The following is a 16,183-nucleotide window of genomic DNA, read 5'->3' on the forward strand; positions in this document are numbered from 1 at the left end:
CCTTTGAAATGAAGCTTAACAAAAGTTTCAAAATAAAAGCCTTGAATATTTTTACATGACGTAATTGCTCTTTTTGGCTTTATTTGACTTTTTCATCCAAAGCACTCTTACACGTGGTATTAGTTCAGAACTTTAAAATGAAGCATACTGAAAATTTCAAAATAAAAGCCTTGAATATTTTACATGAAGTAATTGCTCTTTTTGGCCGTATATGACTTTTTCATCCAAAGCAATGTTACACATGGGATTAGTTCGGAACTTTAAAATGGAGCATAATAATAATTTCAAAATAAAAGCCTTGAATATTTTTACATCAGGTAATTGCTGTTTTTGGCTTTATTTGACGTTTTCATCCAAAGCACTGTTACACATGGGATTACTTTGGAACTTTGAAATGAAGCATACTGAAAATTTCAAAATAAAAGCCTTGAATATTTTTACATCAGGTAATTGCTGTTTTTGGCTTTATATGACTTTTTCATCCAAAGCACTGTTACACATGGGATTAGTTTGGAACTTTAAAATGGAGCATAATAATAATTTCAAAATAAAAGCCTTGAATATTTTTACATCAGGTAATTGCTCTTTTTGGCTTTATTTGACTTTTTCATCCAAAGCACTGTTACACGTGGTATTAGTTTGGCCCTTTGAAATGAAGCATTCTGAAAATTTCAAAATAAAAGCCTTGAATAATTTTACATGACGTAATTGCTCTTTTTGGCTTTATTTGACTTTTTCATCCAAAGCACTGTTACACGTGGTATTAGTTTGGCCCTTTGAAATGAAGCATACTGAAAATTTCAAAATAAAAGCCTTGAATATTTTTACATCAGCTACTTGTGTTTTGAGCATTATATAACTATTTTAACCCAAGGACTATTACGCATGGGATTAGTTTGGCCCTTTGAAATGAAGGTTAACAAAACTTCCAAAATAAAAGCCTTGACAACATTTTAAATCGTACCGAACGGTGCACGTCCGCCTCGCTTAACGTTCTTGCGGTTCTCCGCGTGCCACTGATCACGTCGCGGCGTCCTTTGGCGTCGACGCCGATTTGTGGCGCGACGACGCCGGGCCCATGCCCGACGGGCGCGCCTTGGCAGGCCCCGGCTAAATTTCTTCCGAAATTTTCTAGTTATTATTATTATTATTAATTTGCTGTTCTGCGATTCAAAGTCTGAACGCAGCAGTTATCCATATTGTCCAGGAGGTGGCGACCTAGAACAACACAGTTCCAGCCTCTGTGCAGCTGCAACAAACACTGCATGTTCCAGGGGGAACTGTTGGGAAAAGAAACAATGTTTGGAGGACTGACTATATCGGATGAGGGAAATAAAATAATAATCTGAATATTATCATGGTCGCCTGTTAAGAGGTGGTAAAGCGTTGTATGGTCTTGTGTTTCATGAGGAAATGGCTGATATTATTTCATTGGGGGCCCCGAGCCGGGCCCGCCCACTAAGTGCACTTTTCATTACCTTATAAGAGGTTTTTTTCTCCTGTATTATCCATTTCACCTTTTTTAATCTTTGTGGTGCCTCGTGTTAACCAGACAACTCTTAAAAAAAATAATCCGATTCGGTCATTCAGAAAGGACTTCCTGCTGTCTTCTGCTGCATCTTGTCTCACAACGGGTGACCGATGAACACGCCGACCTTATACTTGTAAATTCCCACATGTTCCTCCTTTTATTGCTGTTCATTTTCGGGATGCATGTACTCTTTTGAATTTTCTCCATATGCAGTCTGATAAAACAAAAAAATGCTGTCATTCTGTAAAAAATATTACAAAAATCTAAAAGTTTATATACAAATGTAACCAAGATAATATTGTAAAACTGAATAAAGTCTTTTCTGTTCACACCCTGATTCTGCCTCACTGATTCACAGTTCGACAACAAAGACGACAAGAATGCTTCCATCATGCTCTTTTAACATAAGAGTTTATTTTTGACTTCATACAGTGTGGAGGGACGTGGATCCCATTTGTTTTTATATCTTTTTTTCACTGCACACCCTCCTATTGCATTAAAATAGTTATTTCAGATAAGCTTCAAATATATATTCATTCTGTACAGGGTAATGGACGCCTGAACAGGCTTGATGTTAAGGAACTAGACCTCAGGATACATCAGGGTTACTTAGGGAGGGGAACAGACACACAAGTACATTGTGTTTACAATGACATTCCATTGACTTCCTTTCGTTTCTACAGTCTAACCTTTAACCTAAACATAACCACTACATGCCTAACCTAAACTCAGCTCACACGTCAGTCCAAACCTAACCCACAAACAACACTTCTCTTGGGGACCAGACTTTGGTCCCCGCATTGTGGTGTAAGAAAAAAGTCCTTGCTATGTAACAAATACAAGATCACCCGTACACACACGCGCTCACACCCATACACACACACGAGTCATTTTTCTAGCTTCACAAGAAAAATGAAGCACATGTTCCTGCATAATTCAAAACACTAAGATAAAATATTTTAAAAAATATGTTCTATGTTAATTAATGATAAGAATTGAATTTATTACTGTAACCATCTTAATTTCACTAAATCATCTCAGTGTTTTGCCATGTGAATGTTATTGAGATATCTGTTGTGAATTGGCGCTATAAATATATAAACTGACAAAACTGAATTTAATGTGCTCAACATTGTTAATAATCTCAATATTTAATCATAAATTATTGCCCAACTTGATTAAAATGCAATAGCTACTGCACTGAACATTCAGGTACATAAAAGGCATGCGCAAATGATTTGAAATAAGTGATGTACAAAATATCCAAATGACCAAAAGGCTTATTTAAATAATGAGCACGAACAAGACATGAACTTTAATAAGATATGATTCTGCTCAGAAGTCATTGAAGGGCAAAATATCAGTAGATTTTCATAGCTCAGAAAATTCGCTGGAAACTGAGGAAAGTGATTTAATATTGCATGACTGTGAGGATATTTAATACTCTGCCACCTGATGCTTTTGTATGTTTGTTTTTCAAAGTCTTCATCGGTCCTGCACACCAACCTACAGCTCGTTCCATCCATCACTGCTCAGGCTTTATTTAAAAGGGATAGTTCAGAATGTTTTGATAGTTCAGATTTTTTTAAATGATTTTTTCAACAGAGATGCAAGATGTGTTTCTTACTGTAAAAGTAACTTTTAGCCTTCTTTTTTAAAAAGTTATTTCATACCCAAATGGACATCAAAACAGTTTTAAGATTGTTCTTGACTTCTATTAATTTAATTATCATAAATGTTATAGCAAATCACAAACTCATTCTACAGATGCCCAGTATTTTCAGGGGCACTAAAAGTTGCTTTCCATAGTTTCTTACACTGTATTACTTCTGCAGCAAATAAATATGCATGAAATATGATGGTACTTTAAAGATTCTTAATGAGACCTGCCTTACATCAGCAACATTTTGAGACTATTTTAAAATGGCAGAAGACATTTTATTTTTTATCTTGGTCCAACTGTGATGAACCAGAGTTCATCAAAGTGAGGAGCCGCCTACAGGAAGTGAGCAGTGGCGCCCCCAAGAAGGGATCTGAGGTTAAAAATTTTTTTTATCTGGGTACCCTTCACAGTATGGTCATTTTTGATTGGATGTCGCTTAACCTGCCCAACCCCAAACATTTTGACATATTTGCTTCTAACAAATAATTTCCCCTGCTCACTTTTGATTAATTGAAATAACCTCCTTCAACTGGATGGCAACTCTCAAGAAAGCAATACACATTTTCCTCAAGAGATATGTGCGACAATTTTGTCAATTTTAATTGATCTCAGGTGAAACTGCTGTATAATGCAAAACCCAAATTTATATTCTATGTGTTAGAAAAAGAAGTTGAACCTGTTAACAATGAGAACTGGGAACATCAGTTAGAGATCTTCACATATCATAATCAATTAATAAAACTCTATAAAATGTGTACTTTAAGATGTGGACTTTAGAGGCCAATATTGCAAAATCATTTCTATTTAGAAAGCAGGGAAATCCTGTACAACAAGCCTGACTGAACAGAAACTTGTGAACTTAACTACATGTGCATGTCAATAAATGAGAATATCTTCCAAATAATAATTTAATTCAATAATTCACTTCAAAAATGGAAACTCTGACATCAAACGGATTCACTTAGTAACGAGGTGATATATTTCAAGCATTTATTTATGTTAATGTTGATGGCTATGGCTTACAGCTGATGAAAACCCAACTGTCAGTTTCTCCAGAAATTGCATAAAACCATCTTACTAAGGTCTTTAATACAGAAATGTTATGATAGAGTTGTAATCATAGGCAACTCTATGATTTGCCTATGATTAGGCAACAAGACAACAGACTGCCTGTTGCCTTGTCAACAAGACAACAGACTGCCTGTTGCCTTGTCAACAGCTAAGTTTAGTAGCAATGTTTGCATGTGACTAGAAAGTTGGTTGGAAGAAAACAAAATTTGGTTGAAAAAAAAAAAACAGGAAAAAACGCAGCCTTAGCAGGATTGTAAAGCCAAATCTGTTAAAGAGTTTGAGGAAAAATTACAAAGTGGAGTTGGTGTTTCAAGAAACACAACTCACAGACATGTTAGTGTTGATATTTATGCAGTGGCCTCCAGAAGCTGCCCTGGAGTAGCTCAAATCCGCAGAAACAAAAGGTTTAGACCTCCAGTAAAATGACTTAGAACTAACTGCTTACTTTAATAGCCAAATAATAAATACATCTAAATAAGCATTAATATGCACAGTGGAAGCCCTCTTAGCATTTTTGCAGAAGCTAACATCAATGCTCCTCCGTTACTTGAAGGTCCAGCCAATCAGCTCTGACGAAAATGAATGGTGTTCCTTTATTAGCTACTTTGCAAAATCCAGCCAATAGGGTGTCAAGTTACGTTATCCAAAGGTATTTTGTTTATTTTTTATACGCTCCATGAAAAAGCATGGCAAAACATAGGCAAAGTTTTCACAAAACATTTTTTTTTAAAAAAAAAGCAAAAACTCAACTTTGGCAGGGGTCCAACATATTTCTGTATTAGATTTTCTGATAAAAAAAAAAAAAGAAAAAAAAACCCTAAACTGCAAGCTTTAATTAGCTGAAAGACATAATCATCAGAATAAATAGAAGTAAACATTTCAGTCTGTGTGATGAGTATGAAAATATATAAGTCTGAACTCTTCAAATAGAATTACTGCGATAAATGGACTTTTCTTTGTTCTCTTTCATCAGGATGTTCCTAATAAACTGCATTGAGGCTCTACAGATGACACCTTCAAACTTTCTTCGCTTTATTACCCTGTTAGTCACAGCAGCCTGTGGTTAGTAACAATGCGAAAGCTGACTGCCAAAAGCAAACTACAAGATACAGGAGGATTCCTTCACATAACTCTGGTATTGTGTGTTTTTTTTTACATTACTTTGCAGCAGAGAGGCAGAGGCTGGCTCTCACATTCCCACACTTGTACCCTGACAAAGTCTACAGCATATGGCTTTTTTTTAACATGGTTTTGCCTCCTAATGTCCCTTCATACAGTCAGACAAGGGATCAAATCTAAAGTTCAACACACAGAGAAACAATAGAGGACACGTTCTTTCTCTAGAACCTTCTATAAAACAATAGACAGGTTACCCCGAACATAAACTCAAGATTGTTGTAATATCTTTACCAGTCAAATTACAGTAATAACCATCAGATTGGAGGTTTCACTTTAGTTAAGAGCAGCTCATTTTAAGGATTAAAGGATGATAAATTACAGTTTCATCATACAAAATGATCAACATTAAATATCTGATTTTTAATCCATTAAGAAGTGTACCACTACCAACCCTTATGGACTTCAAACCGCATCAAAAATAATCAGTGAGGAAATAACAGTTGGTACAGATACATGTACAGTCTACTTCAAGTAAATCCTTAAAACATATAAAGTGAATAATAGTGCAATATATAGCAGTAAAAACTTAAAAAAGAAGGACATTGTCTATTCATGTGTTGGTGGTTCCAGAGGATTCTTACGTCCGTGTTTGACTCTGACATCTAATAGAAACATTTAGATTCACTTTCAGTGGAGACACATTTAAACCAGAATACAGGAGAAGTAAAAAGGCCAGCAGAACCTTCATCTGAGGAAGACGAGCAGCATAGACTGAATTCAGTCACAGTCATTCTGTAACACACTCTCTGTGATTTCTGTCTTTGAAGTAGTTTGTCATTTTCTTACTTTCCATTTTATGTTTTTATCATACGTGTATTTGCCTATATCGTTTTATGAAGTCATTCATGAATGTTCTGTCTATCTGAATATTACTACACAGTTTAGTAATATTCACTGTGTAGTGTGAATATTACTGCTGTCATTTTGCTCTTTGCAGTCTCTATAGCCCTTAGAGTCATATGGCATATATTTGTTGGAACTTTTCATCTCCAAAAAATTAGTTTGGGCCTGCATGTTGTTAGTTTTTTTATGTAGTTATTTTGTAACTGATAGCGTGCTGCGAGCTAATGTGTTTATATATGTATATATACAGTACAGACCAAAAGTTTGGACGCACCTTTTAATTCAATGAGTTTCCTTTATTTTCATGACTATTGACATTGTAGATTCACACTGAAGGCATCAAAACTTGAATAACACATGTGGAAATATGCACTAAACAAAAAAGTGTAAAACAACTGAAAATAGCCCTTATATTCTAGTTTCTTCAAAGTAGCAACCTGTTGCTGTGATTACTGCTTTGCACACACTCTGCATTTTCTTGATGAGCTTCAAGAGGTCGTCACCTGAAATGGTTTTCACTTCATAGGTCAACCTGCCCTGTCAGGTTAATAAGTGGGATTTCTTGCCTTAAAAATAGTCATGAAAATAAAGAAAACCCATTGAATTAGAAGGTGTGTCCAAACTTTTGGTCTGTACTGTATATTCAGATATATATACAGATATATTTGATGATTGAAAGTACATTTGGTCTGGACACTTTCTACTCTTTATTATTGAAAATGAGCTATTTCTCAAGAATGGGCATAGATTTCAGATGTACAAAACAGTAGCTAAAGAGTAATTTGTTTTGGTTCACCAAAACAGATTGTTTAAAAGAAATTAAAAACCACAAAACTATGCTGTTTTTCCCCCCATTTCAAATTTATGCTTCATTTTATGTTGGTCTGTCACATACAATTCTAAAAATAAAAATACATTGAAATTTGTGGATGTGATAAAATATAGTCTTAAATGTAGTTATTTTTTTTGCAGTTTTCAGAATGTATTTTGTCAGTATCTTGAATGCTAAGTACAAAATGCTTTATCTTACTGGTACTTAACCATCAATCTGCTACATGCTTGTTGAATTTTGACATCAGCAAACATCAACGTCAGCCTGATAACAAAATACAGAAAATAAAATTCAGCTGAATGCAACTGGAATCAAACAACACATTTTAAAGAAGTAAATAAGTTTGACCTAACAGATTTGTAGAATGTCTTTACAAAACAATTTTAGACACACAGTTTGTTTTTGTAGTGGACTAAATTGTGTAGGATGGACTTGAGAATACATATTGACAGTTAAAGACTAGCTACAGCACAAGATCATCAGGGTTAGCAGAAATATACAGCACAGATCACAGACTGAGCACAACTCACTTCACTCAGATCTACTGATGGTGTTAAACTGAGATAGTGAGAATCTACAGACGTTTGATCATGATTTCACTGTATGACTAAAGAGTTTTGACTCTGTTAGTTCACTGCCAGTGGTACACTAAACAGCTATATAGGTAACTGTGTATAGAAAATATTCCAGGCCCACATCATTCCCCAGACACTGTTGTGAAATTGGCAAATAAAAAGGCACAGATTAGGGAGGAATAATCTAAGAGCAATATATTTCTCAATGTACAAAATGTACACACTGAATTTTCTATAACAATTCATGAATTCTCATCAAAAAAACTTTGATTTATTTAGAGTTCTTTCAAAGATATTCAAGCTATCTTTATCTAACCTAGCTAACCTTTAGCTAAAGGACAATTCAGAGCAGGTGTAAGGATATAACGAGCATTGAATGTGTTGTCTATGAACTAATTATGTAATGGCAGAAAATTAGTGGACAGGGTAGACATTTGGAGGGGGCCTGGGCGAACTGCATCATTACAATCGATATAAGAACACTTTGCACACAAGTGATACAGTGAAAATAAATAGGTGAGTCTAACGAAAACAATCTCAGGGTAGAAACACAACCAGCAACCTGCGAGAAAGGAGATCAGTGTCGACTCGAGAAGCATACTGCACAAGAAGGGTTGTATTGAAAAGAACACAACAAATAAACTAGAGGGCAAACAAGGGAATAGGATGCAGCCTACCACATGTAGAGAAAACTAACAGGAAAAACTGCACAGTTTGTTCACTGTAAAAATGACTGAATGTTAGCCAAAGTAACGACTAACATTGTTCATAGGTTACGATTACTTCTGTTTGAACTTCCACCATGACGGTGGAAGCTACTGTAAAGTGGTCTGTTTTTATGTACAGAGGTGTATTTTTGAAGTGTTTACAACTTGGCTAACTTTCTTCTTTTATGTTTGTTTAAATAATTACACAGCTAGGTATGTGTCCCTGTGAAACTAAGAAATGTCTGGACTACTTGTTGCACTGCTGCACCTTATCAGAGCCAGATTAACTTCAACAGGTATGTGTAACATGGACCCAGAGTGAAACTGGATTACAGCTAAATTCACTTGATTATCTTCCATCATTTAACAGATGGGAAATCCAGACAAATGTGGCTGAAGTCCCTACATACTATAAAGTGACCATTGAAAGAGAGTATCATGTAAGGATCACAGATAATCTGTGTTCTGTTTTATTCTGCAATCATTAAGTAGTGCATGACCTCACTGTCATGTGCTCTTAATGATTTAAATTTCTATTTTAAGAAATGCCTGACCAATTCTACACTAAATGTGTTTACCCCCAGTCGTTGTTTTGTCTTGTTTGTTGCTGGAGCTAAAGGTAGTCATATCTCCTTTCATCTAGAATATTTTACTCCCCTGAAAATGAAAACATTTCAGCTTAGCACAACATTGGGAAAACATAAAAGAACAACAAAATCCAAGTCCCTTTCCACTGAATAATTTTATAATTTACCATTATTAATGTCATTAAGCAAACCTTTAGAAAGGGAAGAAAGTTATCGTTAAAGAATAAATGTCAAATCTTTGAGTTTATTCACTTCTGCTTCTGGCCAGTAGAGGGAGCCATTAACTTCTAAGTCAGTCATTTAATTCTGAGCAACCCTTGATCTTCATCTGGACTTGTCAGGAAGTCCAAGAAAAGTGAAGCGTTTTCTTCCTGTTCTACCCGATTTAAACCTTTTCAGTGGACACAGTAAAGAGTCCATTTATAAACATCTGAACTGTAATAGCCAGGCCTCTCCATTAAGTCTGGGTACAGATAGCCTGCATATCAAAGACAAAATTCTCATTGTAAATATCTCCACTGCCAGTTTAAAGAGAGGAAGCCAGTAAGAATAAACTGCTTTTGACTGAAGTTTATTTAGCACACCACTGTGCAAGGCCAGCTGACAGGATTGGTTGTGTTTCTACCCCTAGCAGATACCTGAGTTCTGTGTCTCCCATGTTTTTCTCCACAGCAGACAAATGAAGTTATCAGTGAAAAGTGTCTGCAGCTTTGGATTAAAGTGGATTTATTCCCACTACCACTGGCCAACAACCGTTACCTTAGTTTGTTCTAATTTAATTTTACATATACACACCTATACATACATATAAAGTATTTATGTACACATTCACCAACATGTGATCATCGTATTACGTCATAACTGACAGCTGACATGGCAAGGGACATTTTCTCTACATTCAAAAATAAATTAAACAATCAACACCAAAGCATTGATCATTCCTTTCAAGCAGCTCATTCAGCTAGCACAAGCCAGTACATGGATATTTTGGTAACGACAGCAAAGACCAAGCAAGAAAAAGTAATTATCTTTCTTGCTTTTACAATATGTTGCAGGGTCAAACAGAGTAGAGTTGATCGGTCAAAGGTCTTCCTCTTTGATGCCCAACTCTTGTTCCTAACATTCCCATTCTTTATTACCATCCAAAGCAGAGGAACAAGAAGTTCTTGCTCTTGCACTTTAAGCAATGGTCTAACACTACAGACCACACAGGAGAAGTGACACCACAGTAAAGGACCAGGAAGATGTCATTCTGCTATATTTGTGTGCCGCCAAGATCTCCCCCGCCTGCGGGGTAATGTCTCAGGCCACCGCCCCTGCGTAGCGAGTGCAGTGCAACAGTGCAGCAGCCTCTCAGCAGTGAACCGATGTGATACATAGGCTGGCCGCCACGGACCGGGCCACGACACAGCCACGCCACCGTTGGCACCACAGGGATGGCCACCGCTAGCAGATCAATCAGGAAGTGACGACTCCAGTAGCTTTTTTGGATTTTCCCAGAGTCTTCGTCCTCTGCTACAGCAATCCCTGTGGCCTCTTGTTCATTAGTCTTATCTTCGTCATCATCCTCGTCATGAACTTCCACCACTGTGACACCAGCTATCTCTTCACGGGAGATAGATCTCCTCGGAGGTTGGGATGTTTGAGGCTCTTGTACACCCGGAGACAGTCCAGTGTACTCTGAAGTAATCACAGGGCTCTTTTCCTCTGTTGATATTTCTCCAATCCTGGCCTCTTGCTGCTTGTCCTCTGCTCTCTGGTCATCTTGCTTGTTTTCTCCACAGCATCCTGCAAAATTAAGTTCACCCTGCATTCTTCCTGCTAAATCACAGACTTTTCTTTGTTCTGCCTCTTCATCCAATACCTCAATCCCTTCCACTGAGTTTTGATCTGCCTCTCCTGATTGTCTGACTTTAGTGTTGTCCAACTTTTCTCCAGCCTTCTCTCTATTTTCTTTTTCTTGCTTTTCCTCTTCCTCAACTTTGTCATTTGCCTGATACGAAGGACTCTCCATGGAAAATGCCACAGTCGCGGATCGTGGAAGAGGTGGAGCCAGTGGTGTTTTGGAAACTGGAATTGGCTCAGTGGCTGTGCTCATCACGGTCGCTGTTGTCACTGAAGTGGTGGTGGTGATGGAGTCCAGATCCTCTTCCACCTCATCAGACATCCAGGTGGAGGTGGGGCTGCAGGCCTGAGAGCGAAATGTACGTTGCTCTGCAATAGTATCCAGATCAGAGGGATACCCCACTGTTGCAGGGATGGGACAGCTCTCAGTCTGAATGCCTGCCTCCCTCAGGGGGTGCAGGTATAGGTGGTGGTGGGACAGGCAGGGGTGGCTCATGCAGCTCACTCCACCCAAACTGCAACGAAATGGAGCCAGCCGCTCGCCTGTGCAGAGTTTCTCATAGGTGGAGGAGTGAGGCATCGTGTGTGGCATGGAGTGGGACATGTTGTGAGGGAAAGAATGAGGTAAGGTATGGGAGTAGGTGTGAGGCAGAGAGAGGGGGGCAGAATGAGGCAAAGTGTGGGAGAAGGTCTGCGTGTAGGAGTTCAACAAAGATGCCGTTTCCTCTGAGAGGTAGGCAGCTTCCAGGAGGAGGTCTGCCCGGCTGGGGACGCTGTTCTCTCCACAGCACACAAACCCACTGTCCTGTGTGCCATCAGCTGAGAGGCAAGGAAAGTCTGTGTCATTGCAGTTGCGGTCTCCCAGTGCCTGTTCGCTCAGCTTGGTGTAGGTGGAGCTCCGAGTCAGAGAACGAGCTGGAGAGCCATCGCAAGAACAAGACCCCCTCCCTCCCACTGGCAACTTAGGTACAACTCCAGGGCTTTCTCCAGAAACAGATGCCGGAGCTGAGCCCCCAGCACGGGTCCTGCAGCCTGGTATGGCTTCTCCTTCCTTGGCTAGTCCTGCTTGTGCTATCTCCATGTTAAGCAAAAGGTTCTCCAATTTGTGATTCTGAGTATTGATGTCCTGGAAGTACTTTTGAACTCCTACGTCTCCACTGAGCCCACCGGCATCACTAAGTCGGGTACGAACTGTGTCCACTGCATGTTTGAGCTGCTGAATTTCCTGACGAGCCTCCTTCAGGGCTAACTGAGCCTCCACGCGGTGACACTCCTCCTCAACCCAGTCTTCCTGCATTCGGTAAAGCTTAGTTCGCAGCGCATCAATCTCTGTGTCCCTAAAAGGTTGAAAAATGAGAGGAAGGGCAGAATGATCAAAACTAAGTGGAATAGAGAAAGACATTTTAAACATCTATCCAGGTTTTTGTAATTCTGTCTCAGTATCTCACCTGTCTTGCAGGGTGTTAATGGTCTCTTTGAGCTTGGCTCGCAGGTGTCGGATACACACTTCCTTCTGCTGGAGAGGTGTGAGGTACTGCTCTGGGGGAGGAGGGCGAATGCCATGGTTGTCCGTACATGATGTGTACTTCTGACGTCTGGGACACACCAGGCACAACCAAATATAGGTGATCTGCCACAAGTTGAGTATTTTGAAGTATTTTTTTAAAGTATCTTTGTTTAAATAGGTTGATTGGCTTGTTTTAAAAGACAGGCTCTGTATGAAAGCTCAAAAATCTTGGAATTTACTGCAAGTTTTAAAAATGAGTTAGTCAATATTAGCTACACATTAATTTATCTACCTGTGTGCAGTATATAACATACGTTTTATGGCACTAAAATATGGAAACACCAAGCTGCAAAAACTGACGTCACCTTATTTAGTTAACATATTGAGGGAACTAAACAAATACAGTGTTTCACATTTTATTGTGTGATGCAGAGTGGGGTGCTGGTCTTGGTCTTGACTTGGTCTCAGGTTACGTCTTGACTACAATACTAAAAAACAGACTAGAATCATAAGATTAAGCTGATTGTGTCTTTTTTCACAACTTTAAAAGAAATGTCAGGATTCCTGTAGTTAAAGGAAAATGTTTAAATGTAACAAGCAGTCAACACCTGACAATTCTTTTAGTGTCTTCATTTAGAAAAAAAGCTGTTCATTTTGGAGGCTCCAAAAATATCATGCTGGTTTCAGTTAATACTATCGCATTCGCATTAGATTTTGCACAGAAACACTTCATATTCTGAAGCCAGAATATGAAGTGTTTCTAGAGTTAGTGCCTAAATGACATCAGACAGCCACTATGAAAACAGTAACAACTGTTACTGTTTTCCTTTCTGCTTTTTTCTTAGTTTGTGTTTCACACAGGGAAATTATTGATGGTGCACTGCCTCCCACTTCTGTTTCCAGCATGAGATTATCATTGACTGCTGGGTAAAAAAGAACATCCAATGCAAACATATGTATGGTTAAAACCAATTATGGACATTTATTAAATTTTATTGTACAATAACTTCACTATGGTTTTACAATGTCACCATAGTTAAACAATAATGTGAAATATTAATATTTATCTTAATATGGCCTTAATAAGAATGGTGGATGATGTCGCTCTGCATCACTCTTACTGTTCAGAACTCCTTACCCTTTGGTGGGGCTGCAGTCACTGCCTTTACACGAGCCTGAGTTGCTGCCACTGCTGACGGAGGCATTGCCTTGGGGATCTCTATTACTGGGTGCAGCTGGAGGCCGCCTGGAAAGAAGGAACCAACTCTTCACCTCTTACCATACAACTAAAGACCACAAGTGGACTGATAAGCAGTTCTACTACACATACAAAGACAGAAATGGACATAAATACAAGGCACTGACTCATAGTCACTGGCATGCCACTCCAGCATACACACTGACAGATCACAACACTCAGACATTTAAATGGATATCAACAGAAAATAAGCCTGCATGAGGAACATGGACACACACTACAGATAATATTATTATCAAGAAGGGAATGGGCTCAGTGATAAAAAAAACAAGACAAGCAAAGTAGCACACCACAAAAGTAGGCTAACTTGTTAGTGCACAAGACCGCTTTTGTTTCCGACTGTAAGACATCGTGAAACACCAAAAACATTCCCATGCTCAAGACGACCAAAAAACATCAAGTCTTGGACTCTTAACAGACCGGGAACGTGGCGTGGAGGGAGAGTTTGTCGAGCGGCGATCCGGAGACTTTGTGGAGGTGTATCCTTTAGTGGGCGACTTGGTCGATGCGTAGCCTTTAGTGGGGCGCATTGAGACCATGTAACCCGACTCCATGGGGACATAATCTAGTTCTATGAACCTGCAGTAGTCAAACCTGAGCAGGCAGAAACAGGAAGGTGTTAAACCGCAGAAGGTGGATCAGCAAACCGCACCTGCATGACGCGATGTGTGTGATTGCATGCAGGCAAACTGCACCTGTCCTGAGGGGACAGGAGAAGCTCTCAGGTGATGGCTGCACTGAACTGACCCAGGAGATGCTGCCTTCTAAAAGGCTCTGCATTAAAGGATGGGCCCCTCACTCTGGACAATCTGTTGCTCTAGGGTTGTATCTACAGAAAACATAAACTAATACTGTGGATCTTAAAACACAATCTAAAAGTGTGAAAAAGAATGGCCGGAGACATCTGGGATGTGTTGTGACAAAATTAACATTTGCTCATAAAAACCTCGATATCCAGAAGCACTTTATGCCAAATAGGTTTCCACACAAAGGATTCTAAACAGCAGAGGTCATAAACACTAGGCTAGGTAATACTGATACAGAAATGATGACAACTTATTTTATTTCAATACAAAGAAAATCTTTTGCTTCAAAAAATACAGTAGAGCTGATCACTAAGACCTTTCTATCACTCCTATCACAGAAACTACAAGACAAACTACAGCATAACCAATGAATGCTGCAGTAGGGAATTGCTTCAGGGTGATGAAAGACAGCTGAAAAATTATTAGGAATAGCAATATTTGCATATTCCTGGTAGAAATTTTTAACACGGCAGCAAACCTGCAGTAGACATCGCTTGTTTGCACTCTCTGTCAGACCAACAAATTTAAAGCATTTTATTTTTCCTTTGTATTTACTTAAACACAGAGGAAAAAATGATCTACCTTTTTCATTCTTCTACATCCAGTTATTATGGAGGAATAGAATTTTGCGTGCTGTTTGCCCACAACTCCAGCTTTTACATAAAAATATGCTGATGTTCAGAAGTTCTGGATTCTGCTAAGAAAGTAAAGCATTTTATGTAAAAGCACATCCGTCCCAGGCGAGAAAAAGGAAGAATGCTCTGTGATGGGCAACTTCTATTTCTGTGTTCTATAATTATAGAGAGGTTTTAAAGAAAAAACATAGGTTTTTTATTAATGACTGTTGCCCAGTCACCGACCGCCAAAAGTGGAAGAGGAGAGGAGCAGGTCTACTCAAAGCAGCCATGAGGGATTTACACACAGGACACGGTAACTACAAGCTAAACCACGGCTCCAGTCTTTGCTTTGGTTCCCTTTGTCATTTAGGGCAGCGGTTCCCAAAGTAGTGGTCAGGGTGTCGAGGGCCAAAATAGAAAAAAAACTATATCAAATGTGAATGTACAATGAAACAAATTAATGTATCAAAAATATTCCATTAAATAGTTAAATATAATTCTTAAATGATGAAATTAAATAATACAGTTTTAGTTCTTAAACATAAATGCATTTAAAAGGCATGTAATTATGTACAGAGTGAAATAATTACACATATTTTATGGTCGTCACCGGGTTGTCATTAGACTATTGGCACTCTGGTTCTATTTTTTGGTTGGTCACAGACTGAAAAGCTTGGGAACCCATGACTTAGGTATTTTTCTCTTTATTTTAAAATGATTATTTCTCTATTATTTTTGAAGTACAATTTTAGAATGTTATGAAAGTAAAATCCTTTCAATAACCTCCAATTGCTCTCATAAAGTCACACCCACATAAATTTAAACTACTAATTTGATGATTAAACAAAAACAATAGGATTATATTTACTACAATTATATTTAATAATTTCTCACAAATACACTGAGGCTTGAAAATGGACTATCTAACAGGTTTTTTATATTAACTCCTTTAAATTATTTTTGCTGGTCTTGCAGTGGAGACTGGTCACTTAGAAAACAGCTAGCTAGCTAGATACAAGATTAATGGTGGATGAATTGGATTTCTTGCTACGGGATAAATTTGAAACCCTTAATTTGGAGAAGAAACTCAAAATTAAGTAACTTGGTGTTTGCCAGTCCCAAAAGAGATGGGCAACTTGAACGAGTGGTAAAATGGATTTAA

The 16,183-nt window shown here is 38.3% G+C and overlaps 1 protein-coding gene across 8 annotated transcripts in view; it reads right to left on the reverse strand.

The window, feature by feature from the left end:
* Window positions 1–7,140: 7,140 nt before the first annotated feature.
* The window catches only part of LOC102238219 (syntaphilin), a 32,335-nt gene continuing 23,292 nt past the window's right edge, over window positions 7,141–16,183 (reverse strand). For all 8 annotated transcript variants that reach the window (XM_023332664.1, XM_023332658.1, XM_023332653.1 and 5 more), the window contains 4 exons: window positions 14,019–14,192; window positions 13,479–13,586; window positions 12,282–12,428; window positions 7,141–12,170 (listed from right to left, as the gene is read on the reverse strand). In XM_023332664.1, the coding sequence (XP_023188432.1) occupies window positions 10,244–12,170; window positions 12,282–12,428; window positions 13,479–13,586; window positions 14,019–14,192 (2,356 nt within the window). In that variant the 3' untranslated portion in view covers window positions 7,141–10,243. The remainder of the gene's footprint in view (window positions 12,171–12,281; window positions 12,429–13,478; window positions 13,587–14,018; window positions 14,193–16,183) is intronic.

This window comes from Xiphophorus maculatus, chromosome 1 (genome assembly GCF_002775205.1).
Source record: "Xiphophorus maculatus strain JP 163 A chromosome 1, X_maculatus-5.0-male, whole genome shotgun sequence".
Lineage (NCBI taxonomy): Eukaryota > Metazoa > Chordata > Actinopteri > Cyprinodontiformes > Poeciliidae > Xiphophorus > Xiphophorus maculatus.